Source organism: Puma concolor, chromosome D1 (genome assembly GCF_028749965.1).
Source record: "Puma concolor isolate L17-30 chromosome D1, mPumCon1.1.hap2, whole genome shotgun sequence".
NCBI classification, from domain to species: Eukaryota; Metazoa; Chordata; class Mammalia; order Carnivora; family Felidae; genus Puma; species Puma concolor.
Window position 1 is genome coordinate 57,330,046 of NC_141676.1, and position 21,909 is coordinate 57,351,954.

Genomic DNA, 21,909 nt, shown 5'->3' on the forward strand with positions numbered 1-21,909 from the left:
AGAGCCTGAATATGTGTCTGAATTGTTGCAATCTCATGATAAAACTTGAATAGATGGGGAACTGCTTCTTATGGATGAGCAAAGACAGTGGTTTCTCGAGAAGGAATCTACTCCTGGTGAAGACTGTTGAAATGACAATTTAGAATACTACATAATTTTAGTTGATAAAGCAGCAGCAGTGTTTGAGAGGATTGCCTCTAATTGTCAAAGAAGTTCTACTATAGGTAAAATGCTATCAAACACCATCACATGCTGCAGAGAAATTGTGTGTGAAAGGAAGAGTCAATGGATGCAGCAAACTTCGTTGTCTTATTTTTTTTAATGTTTATTTATTTTTGAGAGAGAGAGAGAGAGAGAGAGAGAGAGAGAGAGAACGAGCATGAGCAAGGGAGGGGCAAAGAGAAAGAGGGAGGCACAGAATCTGAGGCAGGCTCCAGGCTCTGAGCTGTCAGCATAGAGTCTGATGTGGGGCTTGAACTCACGAGCTGTGAGATCATGACCTGAGCCGAAGTCAGATGCTTAACTGACTGAGCCACCCAGGCACCCCTTCATTGTCTTATTTTAAGAAATTGCCACAGCCACACTAGCCTTCAGCAACCACCACCCTGATCATCAGCAGCCACCAACATCAAGGCAAAGACCCTCTATCAGCAATAAGATTATGACTCACTGAAAGTTCAGATGATAGATAGCATTTTTAGCAATAGAGTATTTTTAAATTAAGTTATGTACATTGTGTGTGTGTGTGTGTGTTTTTTTTTTTTTAGACACAACTACCACACACTTATAGCCTACAGTATAGGGTAAACATAACTTTTATATACACTGGGAAACCAAAAAATTCATTTGGCTCACTTTACTGCAATATTTGCTTTATTGTAGTGGTATGAAATCAACCCACAATGTTTTTGAGATATGCCTGCACCAAAAATATTTGTTAAATACAAGTCATAAAACTTAATTTGCAAAGAAAAAGATTACCTAGGATTTCCTTTCCAAATTTAGATTAAATTTCTTCATAGGAATCCAGTTTTCTGAGGGGACTAAGTTATATACTTAAAAAGAAGCTTACTTAATAATGCCTATATGTTAAGAAAAGACTTGGTATGGTATAAGCCCAGCTCTTTACCAAGAGTTATCAGCACTGAGCAGACACAGAAATGAATGTACAAGTTTACCTCAAGGATAAGGTATTATATAAAATGGTGACAAACTTGGATACTAGAATTCTAGTGACGAAATTAAAAGTATGATACCTAAGTATGACACAGATCTTAGAATAAGATATACTTGGCAATAACTTGAAGAGAGGAATAAAAATAAAATAGCAACTTGAGCCAATACATTAAAGTCCCACAAATCAGTAGATTCTCTAACCTAGTAGTCATGTCCTAGAAATTCATGTTAAGTAAGTAACTTCAAAGAAAAAGTTAATTTTTATTGCAGACTTAGTGGTAATGTCCAAAAACAAAGGTATGATTAAATAAAGTAGAATAAATAAAAAATTCATTCAGAAATTAAAAATAGTAAACACAAAGATTGCATAGAAACATGAACAATTAATTAGGAAATAGAATGAAGAAAATGGGATATGCTAAAAAATGATCAATGTATTAATCGTAACTATTGCAAAAACTAAGAAGATAAAAGGAGTAAGATAATTAAGTAGTCTACTAAGGTAAAGGAATTGTATGTATTTTTCTGTAAACTTATTTAAGTATTAAAGTTCAAGCGTTTTTAGAAGATTGCATAGGATTTGGAATTAGGAAGCAGTATATTCAAGTTTCTGCTGTGTTATTTACTACTAAGTCTCTTTAACATTTTTTAGGCTGGGTTTTATCATTTGTAAAATAATAAGATTAATATACCTAACAAGTTGATAGGAAAATCAAATGAGACTATAATGGATACGGTAGCAGTTTACAAACTCTAAAGTGTTATCCAAATGTAAATCCCAACTATTTCAAAGAAACATAAACTCTAGTTTGCATGAGAAAGATATGAACTAAAGTATTACTAATAATTAATACAATGATGGATGTTAACTGGACTTCTGGACTTAGTATGGCGATCATTTTGCAATATATATATAAATATCAAATCATTACATTATACACCTGAAATTCATGTTATGTGAATTATATCTCAATTTTTAAAAATGGCAAAAGTCTTAGATTATTATGGCTCTTGTTTTGTTTTATAAGCAAATGCCAGCATACAGAAAATCATTTCGAAAAAGCCCTAATATTATTCTCGTTATAATCACAATGGACAGATGTTTTATAATTGTAATATGGCTGAATTTACCCCCACGTCTTAGAAAACTGACAAAATAGAGAAAATTTTTAAAAGAACATGACCATTAAAATGTTATTGAGGGAAAACAAAATTGGCTGTGATAATGACAAAACAAGTTGTTTCAGACTACCTTCTTCTAGTCTGGAAATTGTAAAAGTTGGACAAAACAGGTTTTTAAAAGATACCAGCACTAAAGAACAATAATATACACTGGACTTGCAGGACTATGATATATGGAAGAAGGGAAGCCCAGCTAGGTAAGCTCTACATTTAAGGTGATTTTTTTCCTTAGGGCATTTGTCCAATCAGGGTACAGAGAAACAGGCAATCTCATTAGATTAAGGAAATAGAGGTCGGAGTTTAAGGATGCTACAAGAGGAAAAACTTGAGAGGCTAAATTTTGGAAAGAAGGGTGCTACAGAGAAGCAAGCCCAAAGATCTGTATGCAATTTCCCCGAGTCATCAGTTAACTTCTAAGTGGCATGTATGGGGTAAAATCCCAAGAAATCCAGTAAAGAAGAGCAGCTGAAAGGCTAATAAGCTGAGCAAGTACCAGAGGATCAGAACAGCTACATGATGTTGAGAAGACAGAGGTTAGAGTCAAGTCTTGTCAAAGTAGAAGGGTTTTGGTAGGCACTCTATACCAAAATATGGACAATGGTGAAACAGAACAGCCCTAAGAAAGGCTAAAACCAGACCCTAACAGGATCAAGGTGATCTGAGAGTATTCTATCTGCCTGCTAGAAAATTTAACTCTCTTTGGAAATAAAAAACATATTCCAGAGCCTCTATAATTTTTATTCACAATGTCCAGCATTATGAGGCATAACCAAAACCCAAGAAAAACAGTAAATGATAAAAAAAGGCCTTGGGTGCCTGGGTGGCTCAGTCAGTTAAGTGTCTGACTCTTGATTTTGGTTCAGGTCATGGTGTCACCGTTCATGGGATTGAGCCCCATATTGGGCTCTGCACTGACAGTACAGAGCCACTCACACTCTATTTCTCTCAAAATAAATAAATAAACTTTAAAAAAAAAAAAAAAAGGAGACCTATAGTGATTTCGACAGTGGAATCATGAACCAGAGATCAGGAGTAACCTATTTAAGAGAATAAAGGAAAAACATGGAGAACAACTTCACCAGAAACACAGAATTGGTTTTTAAAAAATAAAATAAAAATTCTAGAACTGAAAAATACATTAAGACTCCAAAATATGTTTTAAAAGCAGATTGGAAATAGCTTAAAACAGAATATTAATGAACTGTAAGACACTGGTAGAAAATACTCAGACTGAAGTACAGAAAGAAAAAAAAGATGGAAATAGAGAAAATGCATAAAAAGTACAAATGTCATATGAACAAATTCAAAAGGTCTGACAGCACAAAAGTTATAATGGGGAGGCAAATGGAATTACACTGTTGGAAGATTTTTATATTGTGTATAAGGTAGTAAATACTAATTCCAGGTAAACTTTATTAAATTAATTGAAAGTTTGGAGAATAGTATAAGTACCAATTCCAGATAAACTGGACTAAGTCAGGGAGGCATACTGGAGTCTCTAAGGTAACTAATAAAAGAATAATACAAAATTATAAAATTAAAAAGCTAATAGTAGAGCAAAAATTGATAATAAAAAAAATACAAGTGCAGTGCCTAGCTAGCTCAGACAGTAGAGCACGTGACTCTTGATCTCTAGTTCATGAGTTTAAGCACCATGTTGGGAGTAGAGATTACTTTTAAAAAAAGAAAAGAAAAATGTGAGATTGTTCAATGTCACTAATCATCTGGAAAATGCGAGTCAAAACCACAGTGAGATACTTCATACCTTCTAGGATAGTTATTACATACATATAAAAAAAAAAAACCCAAAAGATAATAACCATTGGTGAAGTTATGGAGAAACACGAACCCTTATACACAGCTGGGAATGCAAAATGGTGCAATAAGGAAAACAGTATGGCAGTTTCTCAAAAAACTAAAAATAGAACTACTATATGATCCAGCAATCCCACTTCTGAGTATCTATCCACAATAATTGAAATCAGGATCTCAAAGAGATACTAGCACCCCATGTTCACAGCAGCACTATTCACAAAAGCCAAAGTAAGGAAACAATCAAAGTATTGAGCAATGCATGAATGTATAAAAAATGTAGCATATACTAATAGTGGAGTATTATTCAGCCTTAAAAAGGAATGAAATCCTACAATATGCAACAACATAGATGAACTGCAAGACATTACCCTAAATGAAATAAGCCAGTCACAAAGGAACAAATATTGCATGATTCCACTTACATGAAGTATCTAAAATAGTAAAACTCATGGAAGCAAAGAAGAGAATTCTGGTCAGCAGGGGCTGGAAGAAGAGGAAAGAAAGAACTGCTAACCAACCAAAATTTCAGTTATACTAAATGAGTAAACCCAAGATTAGCTGTATAACATTGTGCCTATAGATAACAATACTGTATTGTAGACTTAAAAATCTGTTAAGAAGGTAGATCTCATGTTAACTATTATCACACTAAAAGTTAAAAAAAAAAAAGAAGAAATGAAAAATACACAATTAATCCAAAAGGCAAAAAAAAAAAAAAAAAAAAAAAGATGGGGGAAAGGTTAGAGAAGCAAAGGAAAAAGAATAGATCATCTATTTATCCTATATGGAGTCAATTTGTTGTAAAGCTTGGGAAGTACAATTGGAGAAGCCAACTACAGTGGCTATCTGTTGTTTTGCTTGCTCTGTCTTTATTTCCATGGTTTTTCCTTTGGAAATCCATCTCAGTTTTCTTTTGGAAAATTATCTTTCCCCATTTTTAGTACATAGAGTTTACATGAGGACTGTAAACCCCAATGTGGGGGTCTTGGTAACCCAACACAGGCCAATGAGCCTCAATTTGGGAAGTTTCGTTGGAACTTTTGGGAAAATGCAAAGTGAGGGATTGCTAGCTATAAGATTTATAAATCCTTCATTTGGGGTCCACCATGTGGAGAGTTGCTAAAGAATGAAGCCTTTATGGGAATGCAAGCTGGTGCAGCCACTCTGGAAAACAGTATGGAGGGTCCTCAAAAAACTAAAAATAGAACTACCCTACGACCCAGCAATTGCACTACTAGGAATTTATCCACGGGATACAGGTGTGCTGTTTCGAAGGGACACATGCACCCCCATATTTATAGCAGCACTATCAACAATAGCCAAAGTATGGAAACAGCCCAAATATCCATTGATGGATAAATGGATAAAGAAAATGCGGTATATATACACAATGGAGTATTACTCGGCAATCAAAAAGAATGAAACCTTGCCATTTGTAACTATGTGGATGGAACTGGAGGGTATTATGCTAGTGAAATTAGTCAGAGAAAGACAAAAATCATATGACTTCACTCATATGAGGACTTTAAGAGACAAAACAGAAGAACATAGGGGAAGGGAAACAAAAATAATATAAAAACAGGGAGGGGGACAAAACAGAAGAGACTCATAAATATGGAAAACAGGGTTACTGGAGGGGTTGTGGGGGGGGGTGGGCTAAATGGGTAAGGGGCATTAAGAAATCTACTCCTGAAATCGTTGTTGTACTATATGCTAACTAATTTGGATGTAGATTTAAAAAAATAAAAAACAAAATTAAAAAAAAAAAAAAAAGAATGAAGCCTTCAGGGGAAAACAGACCTACTAGATGGAAAGAAGGACTGAATTCTAATACCATCATTTAACCATCTGATCCACCCCTGGAATTTTCAGTTATCCAAGCTAATACATTATTTTCTTGGCTTAAACTAGTTTGAAGTAGGTTTCTGTCGTCTGTAATCTCAGAGTTGTAAAGGGTACACCTAATATGTACCTAACGTCCAACAACTGTTTAGATGGAACATAAACACCATTTTTTTCCAGCTATAATATAATATAATTCACAGATAAGAGGACTTGTCAAATCTCATCAAACATTCTCTGCCCAGGAACGCTGGTTAAATTCGGGACAGAGACTACTCTCCCAATGGAAGAGAAACTCTTTCAAAATATTCTGATATTGAGAAAAGTAGAATTTTCCAGTAATTCAATTAGATTTGGTCAATGCATTGGCTATGTGAAACACAGTATTTCCTCCCAGTTAGGAAATTACGCTAGTATAAATTCTCTGCCTCTATCTTCTACCCTCTCTCTGCATACATGTATGTGTTTTATACATACATACATATATACATATATATACACACACAAAACACATATTTTCACAACTCAAAAGCATTGTTTGGTCAGTGGTTATGTAATTTTGAAAAGGTAATTTTGAGCTAAAAAAAGGCATTCCTATACAGATATGTTAAAACCAACTAATATTACACAAGTGCTTGAAAGAGATGAAAATTTTATATAAACACAAAATACATTTAACATACTGATTTTATGCTACAAATATCATCGTTGGCAAACAAGGAAAATTAGTTTTTTTAGATTTTGTAAAACAATTTTGAAAATCCAAATGATAATTAGAATTAAAACACTGGATGGTTTTTGAATGACTATTTCCTTAAATGATTAATATTTTTTAAAGCATTGATACTTCCATAGGAATAATTTAATTACTTATTAGGCATCATAATAATTTGTATTTGTAACTCTATCTCCAAAAAAGGATACAATTCAATCAACTACCTTCAATAGCAAGCACTTCATAAACATATTTAATAGTGATTTTTTTCTATGAATTTTTGATTTCTGTATAATCAAAGAAGTAGATCTATTTGAAAACTTTAATTTTATATAACCTATATAATTAAACTTTAGAGTACACCATTTTTGGTAATAAGTTTTCTTATTAGGTGAAAAATAAGAAAATAAGTTTCACATATTTGGTCAAAATGTGTCAACTTCCTTTAAATTATTATGCAAAATGACTCAAGTTAAAACCAAGATGAATTTTTTCAAGACTTAATGGGATTAATAACATTTAACTACTTTATTATACACTGAACTATAACAATATTGTACAACTAAGTAAATCTATTTACTTGAAATAGGATGAAAAGTGGTATTTGTAAGAAGTATTCATTGACCTTTTCAGAATATCCAGATTCAAATTATACTCACTTTTGTCAGTTAATAAAACACAGCAGTTAGAAAGAATATGATGAAATAAAAAAATCCTAGTAACATGTTGAAATCAAAAAGTCCATGTTGAAATCAGAAATATTTGTGACCATATAGAAAAGCTCAAGGTGTTAAATGCAATTTAACATAACCTTACAGATTACAAATGGAGCACTTAGATATTAAAATGCATATAAGAAAAGAATAGAAACAATACCCTTTTTAGTTGTTGTTCTTTTAAGCTTCTCACTGTCCTTGCAGGCTCAGAAATGAAGTTTTTATAGTTTTCACATATATTGATCCGAGACTGGGCTACCTGCATTGTTCCCTCAAGAAAAGATTTCCAAACAGGATACATGCTCCTAAATTCAAAGAGGGACAGAAAAGTATTAGGCAGGGAAAAGGAAAAAAGTTGGCTAACCTTATGCTTACTGGCTAGCACTGTGAAACAGAATGGATGTTTTCTTTATAGTTGAAAGTGTATTTATAGTGGTTTATATATATAGGTAGTAAAGTTTTTATCATATAAAGGGAGAAACACAACATATACTTTATTCCTTTATATCTCTGCAATGACTATCTTGATTCATTAGCTATTCTTGGTAATGGAGTAAAGGATTGCAATTCCAGACAAAGCTAATGCTATAAAAATTAGTGAATTCAGACTGTCCAGACCTTTCACTGTCTCGGGGTCATCATTATGGATATCAAGTTTCATTATTTCATTAAGATATTTTCCTAATTTTAGAGATGGGGTAACTGAGCAAGCCTTAGACAGATTTAGAAAATCACCCTAGATCACAAAAGAGTGTGGTAGTACTGAGATATAGATGAAGGTTGAGTACCTCTAAAGTACATTCTCTTTCAACTACATCATATTATTCTCTTACATAAATTGATATAGCTGGAAAAAAATCATAAACAATTGCTTACATACTTGAGAAGTCTATTTCTCTGACAAAAGAGTTCTATGGTAGCAATGTTCTACATCTGTTTCTGTGTTGTAACAATGCTTAGCCAGCATCTATTGTGGCTTGGAATCATTCCAAGCAATTCCCATCACCTTTACTTGATAAATGTGCTCAGCAATCTCTTGGGAAATTCAAAGAATTATTCATCTTTTGCTTTTTGTAGCTAATGTCCTTTTCAAAGCTTCTCTTCTACTTTGCTAATTCCTTAGTCAGTTCTAGTATGCACCTGCACTAGTTAAACATATTTTATAACTTATCATAACAATGGAGGGTACTTTGTTTTTAAAAAATGAGATGCTTGCATTGATGGATTATAATATTCATCTCCTAAGAATTTCCTTCTTGTGCCACATGGATTTTCTACTATAGCAATGTATGATACCTTGTACTACATAAATGCTACTACTTAGAACTAAAAAAACCTTGGGGTGCCTGGGTGGCTCAGTTAGTTAAATGTCTGTCCAACTCTTGATTTTGGCTCAGGTCATGATCTCACATTCCTAAGATCGAGCCCCACACTGAGCAGAGAGAGAGCCTGCTTAGGATTCTCTCTCTCTCTCTCTCTCTCTGCCCCTCCCAGCCCATGTGCGTGCATGCTCTGTGTCTCATAAATAAGTTAAACAATAAAAGAACTAAAAAACATTGTAACTATATTTTTCAAATAAGGAAATGATTAGTTTATATAGTGGATTAGGTTTTGTAATACATCAAATGAATTAGTTTAGATGGAAATATTCTTTTATTTAACCAGAAGTATATCACATTCCCTTTGGAAAAAAGATTCAGTGTATGGTGCCAGCAAAAGCTGTCAACACAAAAGCAAAATGAATATGAGATGGTGGATGTTAACTAAATCTATTGTGGTAATCATTTCACAGTATATGTAAATCAAACCATCAAGCTGTATACCTTAAACTTACAGTGATATATGTCAATTATTTTTCAATAAAGCTGGGGGAAAAAACCCAGCAAAATTAAAGTTGCCCATAGCCTGCATGAAAACTGATGGAACCTGGGATGTAAACTCACCACAGCCCCTCCTAAACAGTCCAAACTGTTCAGAGAATGCAGAGAGAAAAATTCAGTACTATGCTTTGTAGTCATTAATTTGCACTTAAAATACATTTTAAAATCATAATTAAAATGAGAAAGAAGCACTATGAAATGTGACAGAAAGGAAGGAAAGAGAAAAGGGAGGGAGGGAGGGAGGGAGGGAGGGAGGGAGGAAGGAAGGAAGGAAGGAAGGAAGGAAGGAAGGAAGGAAGGAAGGAAGGAAGGAAGGAAAGGTGGGAGGGAGGAAGAAAGGAAAGGTGCAAGGGAGGAAGGAAGGAAAGGTGGGAGGGAGGAAGGGAGGGAGGATCCCTTCATCCAGGCTCTCCTCATAGGGAGCACTCTCTTCCCTTTCAGTCTTCACCTAGTTGACCGTTGTTCATCCCTCAAATCTCAGCTTAAATATAACTTCCTTAGAGAAGTCTTTCATGATCACCACCAACCCAACCCACAGACTCCATCAAGTTCCTCTCTGTTATTCGTTACATGGCTCCAGCACTTTTCCTTCAATTATACATATTTTTATGTAATTGTTAGTCAATGTCTGTCACTCTCACTATAGTGAATATTTCATGAAGGTAGGGGTACATGTCTGTCTCACTATTGTATTCCTAGGGCCTAAACACATGGCCTAAGATTTAGAAAGGTTATGAAAATACATATTGCATGAAAAAAATGAATGGATATATATATATTATGAGGACTATACAATAAAAAGAAAAATCCTTGTAAAGTTTAAAAAGAGGTCTTTGGAGAGTAGCAGATCTATAGCATGCAAACATATTCTATATTATGAGACACCATGAAAAGAAAATAATTTAGTTATAAGTTAATCAGAAGACCTGGGTTCAAGTTCTAGTTCAACCAAAATAATCATATGTAGCACACTTCACTATACTTTCATTTCCTCAACTGGCAAATGGAGAAAATAACAAAAATACCAGCACCATGTATCTCACAGGGTTATTTTATAACAGTAAATGCAAATGAAGTAAAAACCCTTGGCAGAGATTCTTTTAATGAATAAATAGTAACAGAAGCAGAACTGTAGTAGAAATGTTAGTGCTTGTTAACATAATAGTGATAGTTGCAATGGTAGTGGTATTTTTCATTAAACTGAGGAAAAATAATAATGGGTGTAGAGGGATTTTAAATGTTTTTATTTCACTAGGCTCCATATATGTAATTTTGTGGCATAAGATACTAAGCATGTATGGTATTTTGCTATTCTGCACAGGTCATGAAATGAGGCTCAAAATTATGACAGAAAGGAAGGAAATTCTTTTAAGAAACTATCACATGCTAGATACTATATGTCATATATTTTTACATTTACATTATCATTTAATTCTCATGTGAACTTTGCAAAATAAGCATTATTCCCATTTTTCAGAAGAGAAAAGTAAGGCTCAGAAAGACTGCAGAATTTTCCTAAGGCTACTCACCTGGAAACAGGACTCCCATGGTCATAACCTAGACTTTGCCATTACCACTAACCAATCCCAAAGTAACCATCTAATCTCTGACCAACACCTGCTGTTTTCACTCATTCTCTTTAGGATTCTGACTCCAACAATTATTTAAACTCTATTGGAATCCACAATCCATTCTATCTTACCCCCCTTCCCTGTCTCTTCCCTGTCTCATATTTCCCTTCTCAGCTCCTCATCCAGACAGTTTTATGCTCCACCATTATAACAACTCCCTACGTATATATACTTATTACCCTTGCCCCTTTCTCTTTCTATCATTGTAATCTAATTTCAACCCTGGGGGCACCTGGATGGCTCAGTCATTAAGCATCCAACTTCGGCTCAGGTCATGATTTAGCAGTTTAGAAGTATGAGCCAGGCATTCAGATCTGCGCTAACAGATTCTCTCTCTCCCTCTCTCTCTCTCTCTGCCCCTACCCCACTTGTGTGCACATGCACACACTCTCTCTCTCAAAAATAAATAAACTTTAAAAATAAAATTTCAACCTTGGTTAAATCCAAAGTTCTGTTTACACCATACCAGTCTCTGTGTGGCAGAATGTTACTGGAAAAAACCATAATCATGCTGCCTGGTCTCAGTTTAAATTGATGTCTAATACATTCTAGTAACTCCTTAGTGCTACGTAGCAATTCTACTATATTCCCCTAAATCCTCTTATTCTCTCAATCTTCTACACAATTATTTCCCACTTTTTCCTCTCATCTCACACCTCTACTATGACCACACTTTCAGCTGATAATGAAGCTACCAGAAGACAATGCCTATATGTCCCACCACATTTACCAATCTCCCTACTTCTGCACCCATACACTCTGTCATCTTTCTTTTTACTTGGAAGAACTACCTGTGCTCTGAAGGCCAACCCTTTGTATTTACACTACAATCTATAACTTAAGAATAGCAATCCAGTAATTGTGCTTCTTCCTACAACATCAACTTTTCCCTCTCTATTGGATGGATCTCTAAATATGCTATAATGTCTCCCATCTAAACAACAACAAACAAACAAACAAACAAACAAACAGGGTCACCTGGGTGGCTCAGTCGCTTAAGTCTCTAACTTCAGCTCAGGTCATGATCTCACAGTTCATGAGTTCAAGCCCGCGTCAGGCTCTGTGCTGACAGCTCAGAGCCTGGAGCCTGCTTCGGATTCTGTGTCTCCCTCTCTTTCTGCCCCTCCCCTGCTCACACTCTGTCTCTATCTCTCAGAAATAAATAAACTTAAAAATTGAAAACAAAAATCCTCTATCAACCCTCCATTTCTCTCCAGCTACCACCCCAATGCCTGCTCCTTTTAACAACAAAACTCCTTGAGAAAACAGTCAGAAATTATTGTTTCTACTCCCTCTGATCCTGGACTTTCTTGATTTAACTTAAATAAGGCCTTAGCCTCCACCATTCTTCTGAAAGTGCTTTGCAAGGTCATCAAAAATCTCCTTATGGCTAACCCAATGGTCAATTCAAGCTTTGGTCCTATTATTCAATTTATCAGCATAATTTACCTAGTTTATTCTTGAAAAGTGTTCTTTCCTCAGCTTCTAAGACATCATTCTCTCTTGACCTACTCCTACTTCACTAGCCACTCTTTAATCTTCTTTGCTAGTTCCTCTTCATCTCACTGCTCTGTAAATGCTGGAGTGCCCCCAAAGTTAATCCCCAAGCTGCTTCTCTTCTCTAACTACACTTACTCTTCAAATATGAGTATCCAGGCTTTTGGTTTTAAATACTGTCAATATACTAACTATTCCTGAATTTTTATTTCTAGCCCAGACATCTTTCCTCTCCTCCATTGCCTATTTAACATATCCAACTTGGACGTTTAGTAGGCGTTAAAACTATAATGTCCAAAACCAAATTCTTCATTTTCCTAAAATCTGTTCTGTCAATTGATTCCATCTCATTTATGCCTACTCAAACCAACACATAATGTTTAATTATTCATATGTTTTATTGTCTTGTTTTCTCTCACTAGGATGTAGGCTCCATGCAGCAGAAGCATTGTTTTATTCACTCTTATATTCTCAGCACCTAGAACAGGGTTTGGCATGCTATGTAAGGCACTCAATACATATTTAGTGGAGGAAAGAGAGGAGGGAATGATGAGGCCTAGATGTAATCCCAAATCTATCTAGCTCCCAAACCTCTCCTCTGCTCCTGACATAAAATTGCTCTGGGTCCCACTAATAATGCTAGCAACAAGAGAAGGATCTCTTCACTGTAATAAAGGTATCAAGCTTTGTGTATCCTAAGGCTTTTGTGTATGTCTAACATGATTTTGGTCTCATTTCTCTTGCACTATTATTTTCTTATCTTTTTTTTAATAACTCACCATTTTTTTTAAACTTATTTTGAGGGAGTGTGTGTGTACATGAGCAGGGGAAGGCCAGAGAGAGGGAGAGAGAATCCCAAATAGGCTCCATGCTGTCAGTGCAGAGCCCAATGCAGGGCTCAATCCCATGAACCTTGAGATGGTGACCTGAGCCGAAATTGAGTCAGATGCTTAACTGACAGGGCCACCCAAGCGCCCCAATGACTCAACTTTTAAATTAAAATGTATGTATTTCACAACTTCATGTTCTAACTGAAAAACAAATGACAATTGCCATAATAATTAAGTTATAACTACTAAAATTCAAAAATGGTCATCCACCAAATACCATCTAAAATCATGCTGTGCTGTGAACTATCTTCTATATAGGTATTACAATGGAAAACAGAGAAAACTTTATCAGGAAGAATTATCATTAAGAAACAAACTTGGGGCGCCTGGGTGGCTCAGTTGGTTAAGTGTCTGACTGTTGATTTTGGCTCAGGTCATGATCCCAGGGTCGTGGGATGGAGCCCCGTGTTGGGCTCTGTGCTGGGTGTGGATCCTGCTTGGGATTCTCTCTCTCCCTCTGCCCCTCTCACCCCTGCTTGTGCACACTTTCTCTCTAAAATATAAAAAAAAAATAAAGAAAGAAAGAAAGAAACCAATGTACTCTGACTGTGATGATGGTCACACAAATCTACATATGTGGTAAAACCCCACAGAATTTATGAGTGCATATAAGACATGCACAAAGGAATGCATGTAAAACTGGTGAATTCTGAATTAGATTGGTGGGTTTTATCAATATAAGTTTCCTGGTTCTGATACATACTACAGTTATGTAAGGTATTACCATTGGGAGAACCGGGTGAAAAGTAGAACTCTTGGTGTTAGTTTTTCCAACTGCACATGAATCTACAACATTTCAAAATAAAACGTAAAAAATATATATATATTAACAAAACTATACATCCTCCCTAGGACTAAAAATATAACAGTGTACATCAAGAAGACTCTAGAAAATGTGATACATAAGCTCAAAATCTAAGATTCATTTATACAGTAACTGATGACAAGGAGAAAATACAGTGTTTAATGAGTAAGTGTTCGTGTAGTACTGTTCTTGCTAGTAAGAAGGAAGAATATCCAAAAGTGTAGGTAACAGAGGTAAAGGCAAGGAGAATGACTGATTTCAGTGTAGTTGAGGTGTGGTAACTACAACACAACTATAGCTTGAGGTGCTCACAGATTAGGGAACTAAGGACAAGAAAAGAAGTGGACAGAGATGAGGAGAGAAAGGTAATCTGGGGCCAGGTTCCTTCATGCCTTTGAATTTTTTTTTTTTTTTTTTAATTTTAAATTTCATCCTATTGACCAGGAGAAACACAGGAGATTTTCAAGCAGGGGAGTGACAGTAGGCCTATTTTACAAAGACATAAAGCGATATAAAAACATAAAAGGTGGTACTACAACTAACAAAATTATGAAAGGGAGAGATCACAGGCAGAGAAGCAGCTACTTAATATTCCTAAGAGAAGATGAGATCTAGAAAGAAGTCAAAGTTGGAGGCAGTTGACTTTGGTCCCCAGGCTAAAGAGTTAATAAAAACATGTGATCATTACTAGTTTATAGGCCATATTTACAGACAGGAACAAGATAGATAAGATTACTTAAAACAGTCACTAGTGAGCTGAGGGAACTTTGAGAAACACTTATAAAGAAAGGACTTGCTATGGTCTGAATGTCTGCGTCTGCCCAAAATTCCTATGTGGAAATCCTAACCCACAAAGATGATGGTACCAGGAGGTGAGGCTTTTGGGAGGTCATTAGGTCATAGGCAGATTATTGCCCTTTATTTTTTATTTATTAAAAAAAAATTATTTTATGTTTATTTATTTTTGAAAGAGAGACAAGAGTGTGAGCGAGGGAAAGGCAGAGAGGGAGGAGGACAGAAGTTCTGAAGTGCTCTCTGTGCTGAGAGCAGACAGTCTGATGTGGGGCTCAAACCCATGAACCATGAGGTCATGACCTGAGCTTAAGTCAGTCACTTAAACAACTGAGCCACCCAGGCATCCCAGATTAGTGCTCTTTTAAAAAAGACCCCACAGGGGCGCCTGGGTGGCACAGTCGGTTAAGTGTCCGACTTCAGCCAGGTCACGATCTCGCGGTCCGTGAGTTCGAGCCCCGCGTCAGGCTCTGGGCTGATGGCTCAGAGCCTGGAGCCTGTTTCCGATTCTGTGTCTCCCTCTCTCTCTGACCCTCCCCCGTTCATGCTCTGTCTCTCTCTGTCCCAAAAATAAATAAACGTTGAAAAAAAAAATTAAAAAAAAAAAAAAAAGACCCCACAGAGCTCCCAAACCCCTTCTACCATGTAAGGACATGCTAGAAGTTGAGAAACCTGCAACTCAGAAGAGGAACATCCCCAGAACCCGTCCTGGTCTCAGACTCCCAGCCTCCAGAAGAGTGAGAAATAAACTTGTCATTTATAAGCCATCCAGGCTGTGGAATTTTGTTATAACAACCTGAACAGACTAAGACAGGGGTGACAACTTGTCCTCAAAGACTAAAAAACAAAAACAAAAACAAAAACAAACAGGTCCAAGAGAAAGTGGTGTTCCAGTTGTCCAGTTTCCAGTCCTTTAAGATGCCTGTGTATCCTCCAGGTCTACCCCTCCTCTCACCCACCAACCCATATATTTCACACCAGCCATGCTGGACGGCACAGTTACCTAACACCCATATTTTCTCATGCCTTAGGGTGCTACTTCTGCTTAGAATTCCTTTTACCCAACCCTGGCAAACTCCTGTAAGTTCTTTGAGACTCAGATCTAGAGGCCTAGGTTTTCCCCTACAGTCCCAATGCACTCTCCACTCCTCACCCAATACCACAACTATTTACAGTAGCTATCTCCTGTAAGCTCCACAAGGACAGGCACCACACCTCACAGTCTCTCTGATCCTAAAGTGTAATTTAACAGCTACCATATAGCAGATACTTTACGTCTATCTCATGAATAAATAAATCAATGACTGTTTAAATAGCTGTGTGATCTTAAGCAAGGCATATAACCCAAGACTTACTTCCCTAACACATAAAAGGAAGATAACCATATGTAACTCACAGGGTTGTTTTGATAATCATGAGAGATAAGCTGAAGTTCCTAGCACAGTATCTAGTATTTAGCAAATATTTAGTAAAAGTTGGCTTAACCTACTTTTTTTTTTTTTTGGCTTAACATACTTTTATTTTATTTTTTTAATTTTTTTTCAACGTTTTTATTTATTTTTGGGACAGAGAGAGACAGAGCATGAATGGAGGAGGGGCAGAGAGAGAGGGAGACACAGAATTGGAAACAGACTCCAGGCTCCGAGCCATCAGCCCAGAGCCTGACGCGGGGCTCGAACTCACGGACCGCGAGATCGTGACCTGGCTGAAGCCGGACGCTTAACCGACTGTGCCACCCAGGCGCCCCTTAACATACTTTTAAAAATAAGGTTGTACAAGCTAGCCAGGGAACAGAGCCTTTTTATCCCTACTTCTTTGGTAACCTGAATCCTGAATTTCAAACAAACTTAGCATATAGCCTACCTACATATAAGCTGGAGTCCTTCTTTATTACCAGCAAGCAATCTCTTCCTTGGTCAGGCTTTCTTCATGTTCACAATACTGAACTATATTAACGTTGTATCTCTCATTCAAGGTTTTTGCTCTACTTGTCTCTTTTGCCTAGAATTTCACATCCTCTCTCTTCCCCTCTTAGCTGAATTTTAAAGATACTGGGAAGTCCACAAGAAAATCTCTATTTTTGTTTATTTTCTTGGTTTGCTTTATTATTCTACATTGCAATTATACAAATCTATTACTTACAGCTATAATGCCACCTTCCAAGTTATAAGTCAGTCCTGCAATCGGGAAGAACTATTACATTTCTTGTTTATCTTTCCGTTTTCTAGTCCTGTTAACAATATCTAATGTCAGTCTTCACTGACAATCCAGCAACATGATTTCATATTCAGACTCTAAGCCATACACTTGAATACGGAGTTCTTAATTATCCTGGGTTCTCTGCTATCATTTCATGGGCATTAGTTTTAACTGCAAGGTCTAAAATCTTGACTCTGACTTCTGGTTCCCTTAATAAATACTAAGGACAGTCTTGAGCATAAAAGCCAACAATCACTTCCAAATTAATTTCAAAAAAAAGAAAAGTCATCAAATCCTAAACAAAATTACAAAATATTACAATAACTTTAAACATATCTGTAGGTCACTGAGGACACAATTTATATTCTATTGTCATCTACCTTCTTTAAAATTTGTATGTGGGATACTGACTGGCCAATTTCTGTATACCCTGTTCTGTGTGTGTGCGTGCGTGCGTGCGTGTGTGTGTGTAAAACCTAGAAACTCTTCCCTAGGCTCACAAAATTTCATTGTTCCAAATTTAGAAATTTTGGAATTAAAGAATCAATAAACATGGCAGAACACTATAATCTTCTTTCATTATTATTGTAATAATGTGTTTCATTTGTAGGTCATTCAGGAAACAATTTGTGTTCCACTGTCATCTACCTTCTTTAAAATTCCATACATGCATTTTAATCAATTAAACAAAACACAATCTTGGTTTAACACGTAAGAAAACTATTTTATACAGATTATTTGCATATGTTGTGGAACATTAACATTTTCTGATAATTTTGAAATTATGTCTAAAAACATGGCAAAGAAAAGCAATTTTTTAAAACTACTGAAGTCTACATTATCTATATGACATGGCTCTGAGCGAACTTATTTTTGGAGAAAATAGGCAAGATCTACTTATTAAGTTACCTGTAATCATTCCGATCATCAGTTTTTATTCCAGGCCAATCTCTCTTCAAATATTGACTAGCCAACTTCTGGATACCCTGTTAAAATACACACACATATATATGTATTACAAAATAAGTATTGTGCCATAAAAAAAAACTCTTTTCCTTAAAATATGTTACTTGGCAAATTTCATCTTTCCAAATGTAAATTTAACTCAGAAGAACCAATGATAAATGGCAGAACATTATAACTTGTTTCATTATTTTCACAGTCTTCTCCTGTGCATTTTTAGGAAAGGGTAACTATAAGGATGAAAAAATTGAAACTTAGTTGATATGCTTTCCACTTCACCAAATTACTTGACCAGCTAAAAACAAACCGCCTCTGGAATATCACAGGTTGCACATCTGCCCACCTCTGCAGAACTCTGATTACACATCTTGACATCTCAATTTCCCACCATTCCTCTGCGGTGGCATTGCCCTGCGTTTCTAAATCCAAACTCTCCCAGATCATGAAAGGCACCATTACTTTCAGTTGGGAGCAGACAGATACACATTCACTTGTAAAAGAAATGAACAAACCGGGGTGTTATTCCATATTAGTCATTTTGATTCAAGACAGATTTTAAGGTTTTTCTTTTTAAATAATACCATGGCACAAATTACTTCAAATATAGAAATTAGTTTTACAAAGAAATATACCCACATATTGTTATCCATACAACATGAATGTGGATAAAACAGAATATTTATCTACAATAGACACAGTGGTATCAGGATTTGAACAGAGAAGACTATTTTATTTTTTTAATGTTTGTTTATTTTTGAGAGAGAGAGAAGAGCACAGAGTGGCTGGGGGGTGGGGGGGGGGGTTGGGGGGGATGGGACAGAAGATCCAAAGCATGCTCTGCACTGACAGCAGCGAGACTAATGTGGGGCTTGAACTCATGAACCATGAGATCATGACCTGAGACAAAGTCAGATGCTTAACTGACAGAGCCACCCAGGTGCCCCAGAGAACACTTTTACTGGCAAGGTTAAACTACTCACTCTGAACACAGAATATCTTACTTTTAGATGGGATCATATGTGGTCCCCTAATAGTGCTAATGTAATGATTAGAAATCATAAACTTTAGGACACTCTTCTCTCCATGCAACTTCAAATAGAATAAATAAAATGCTGACATGAAGAACAATCACATTAATTAACAGACTGCCTACATTAAGCAGAGGCTGCCCAAATAAAATCAATGCTGCACTGTATACATGGCACCTTTCTACTAAGGTCTACTGCCAAATCAATTTGGCTTGATTAAATCCATTGTTGAATGCTTCTATTTATCATTATTTCAATGAGCCCAAAGGGTAGCAGGAACTGTAAAGAAGTTCCTTGGAATCTCAAGTTCCTCCTGAAATTGGCAATAGTTTGGTTTCACTATTACAAGGTACTGTGTATTCTGAGAACTCACATACAACGGCATAGCCACAATACTTCCATTTACATACCTTGTACTTGGGGATCTCAATCATTAAATGTTCCTTGAATATGTACAGTAATTTTTCACCTCTGCACCTTCTTCATACTCCTATTTCTACGAAATAACTTCCTATCACTCTCATTCCTACCTGAACTCTCACCACCGTGCCTTTAAGCTGATTTTTAAATTTCCTAACAAAATATTCAAAATTATATATAGGAAAATACAAAAAATTTTACTGTCTAGGTATTTAATTTCATTTCATTAAAACTGAATAGTTTATCATTCTTTCTGCATTTATTAGCTGGAATTCTTTTTTTTTTTTTTAACATTTGATTTTATTTTGTTAAGAGAGAGGGACAGAGCACGAGCAGGGGAGGGGCAGAGAGAGAGGGAGACATAGAATTGGAAGCAGGCTCCAGGCTCTGAGCTGTCAGCACAGAGCCCGATACGGGGCTTGAGCTCATCAGCTGCAAGATCATGACCTGAGCCGAAGTCAGACTCTCAACCAACTGAGCCACCCAGGCACCCCTAGCTGGAATTCTTTTTTAAAGAGCTACCCTTCTTGAACTATTTGGTTATCCTGAGGTACAGTTCTTAAAAGAGGGGCAAGATAAATACTTGATTTGTCCAGTTTTGCCTAAAGGTGAACAATCAATTTTTAAAGTAACATTATGAACTCATATATTTTGAATAATGGATGTATTTCAATTTATTGCAGTCACTATTCTTTTGATGCTCTAATTGTTACAACTGTAGTCAGTAAGGAGTTCCTCCCAGTTGGGTCCCACATCATGACCCCAACAGACTTTGATAGTTCCTTTGTTTTCTTTTACAGGTTCTATTCTAGATCTGCAGTAAGCTAGTTTTCTAAGGAATTCTGACTCCTTTCTGGGAGAAACCAGATTTAGAGACCACAATCTAGGCATTTCCTTATCCTTCAAGTTTTTGTGTCTTTAAGAGGCTTTTTTCTAATCACTGTATACAAAGTAGCTTACCCTCCACCCAGTTACTCTCTCTCATACTGTATCACTTATTTATAATCCTCATTATGATACTGTCTGGTTTACATAAATTTTACTCTCTTTACCAACTATAAACTTCTTCAGGTAGGGATCTTGTCTTTTTTTTTTAATCACTATGCCTCCAGGCTATAGCAACAAGGCTAGCATTTAGTTGATGCCAATAACTTTCACTAATTGCATGAATAAATGCCACCTACATTATTCTATATCGAATGTACAAGAGCCAAACTCCTTTTGTGTTTTTGCCATTTGGACTTAGAAACGTCTGAATCAAAATTTCTCTGGTTCCTCAATTTTTCCCCGGGGGGGGGGGGGGGGGGGTTGGGAGCAGGGCATACCAGATTTCTAAGATTGTTACCAGGTGGTTTTAATGTAATAAATAAATTCCTTTGTAAAATTACAGCTAATTTTTGACCATTTCCATTATTGGAAGAAAACATATGTGTGGATATTCTAAAGCAATAAAAAAAAGTAACAAATTTGTTCCATACTTAGAAGGCAGTACACATTAATTTTTGTGAAGGTTCAAATAAATAAAAATCCCTGAATTAAAAGAACTCATAATATGTGCACAGGAATAAGAAGTATGCAATATAAAATGGGAGGCAACACGTGGTCATTACCAAATTAAGTGGCAATATATGATATAAGTTCCAAGGTGAAGAAAAGATTGTCTTATTTCTTTATTTTTATTTAAAAATTTTTTTTCTTTTTTTTAGTGTTTTGTTTTAATTAGAGAGAACGCACATGTCAGAATGGGGGAGGGACAGAGAGAAAGAGAGAGAGAATCCCAAGCAGGCTTTACACTGTCATGCCACAAAACACAAGATCATGACCTGAGCCAAAACCAAGAGTTGGATGTTCAACTGACTGAGCCACCCAGGCGCTCTTCATCTGATATTTTCTTAATGAGTTACATCTAAATGACATGATAGTTGACTTATCCAGTTTATTGCAAAGTGGCTGCAGAACATTTCATACAGAACATGGGATGTCTGAGCCTCAGATTATGAGTAGGACTAAGGCAGAATGACAGCACTCAAAATTTATATAAAACAAATGAATATGACAAGCATTTCTACACATATATTTCTCTTAACTCTGTTAGGCAGAGTTATTTTTATTTTATTTGTTATTTTTATTTGGATTATTTATTTATATTTTTTATTTGTATTATTTTTTTAATATGAAATTTATTGTCAAATTGGTTTCCATACAACACCCAATGCTTATCCCAACAGGTGCCCTCCTCAATGCCCATCACAGAGAAATTGGACACCTAAAAGGATATATAATTTACTTATGATCACATAACTAGTTAGGTTTGAGTTAGAATCCCTACTTATCATTCTAAATCTTCACCAAAAAAAA

General features: G+C 35.9%; 1 protein-coding gene across 6 annotated transcripts in view; it reads right to left on the reverse strand.

Moving 5' to 3' along the window:
- Window positions 1–21,909, reverse strand: part of FCHSD2 (FCH and double SH3 domains 2) — a 302,118-nt gene that overhangs the window by 133,917 nt on the left and 146,292 nt on the right. For all 6 annotated transcript variants that reach the window (XM_086678247.1, XM_086678251.1, XM_025928470.2 and 3 more), the window contains exons 4-5: window positions 18,050–18,126; window positions 7,607–7,751 (exon numbers count right to left, since the gene is read on the reverse strand). In XM_086678247.1, coding sequence (XP_086534373.1) covers window positions 7,607–7,751; window positions 18,050–18,126 — 222 coding nt within the window. The remainder of the gene's footprint in view (window positions 1–7,606; window positions 7,752–18,049; window positions 18,127–21,909) is intronic.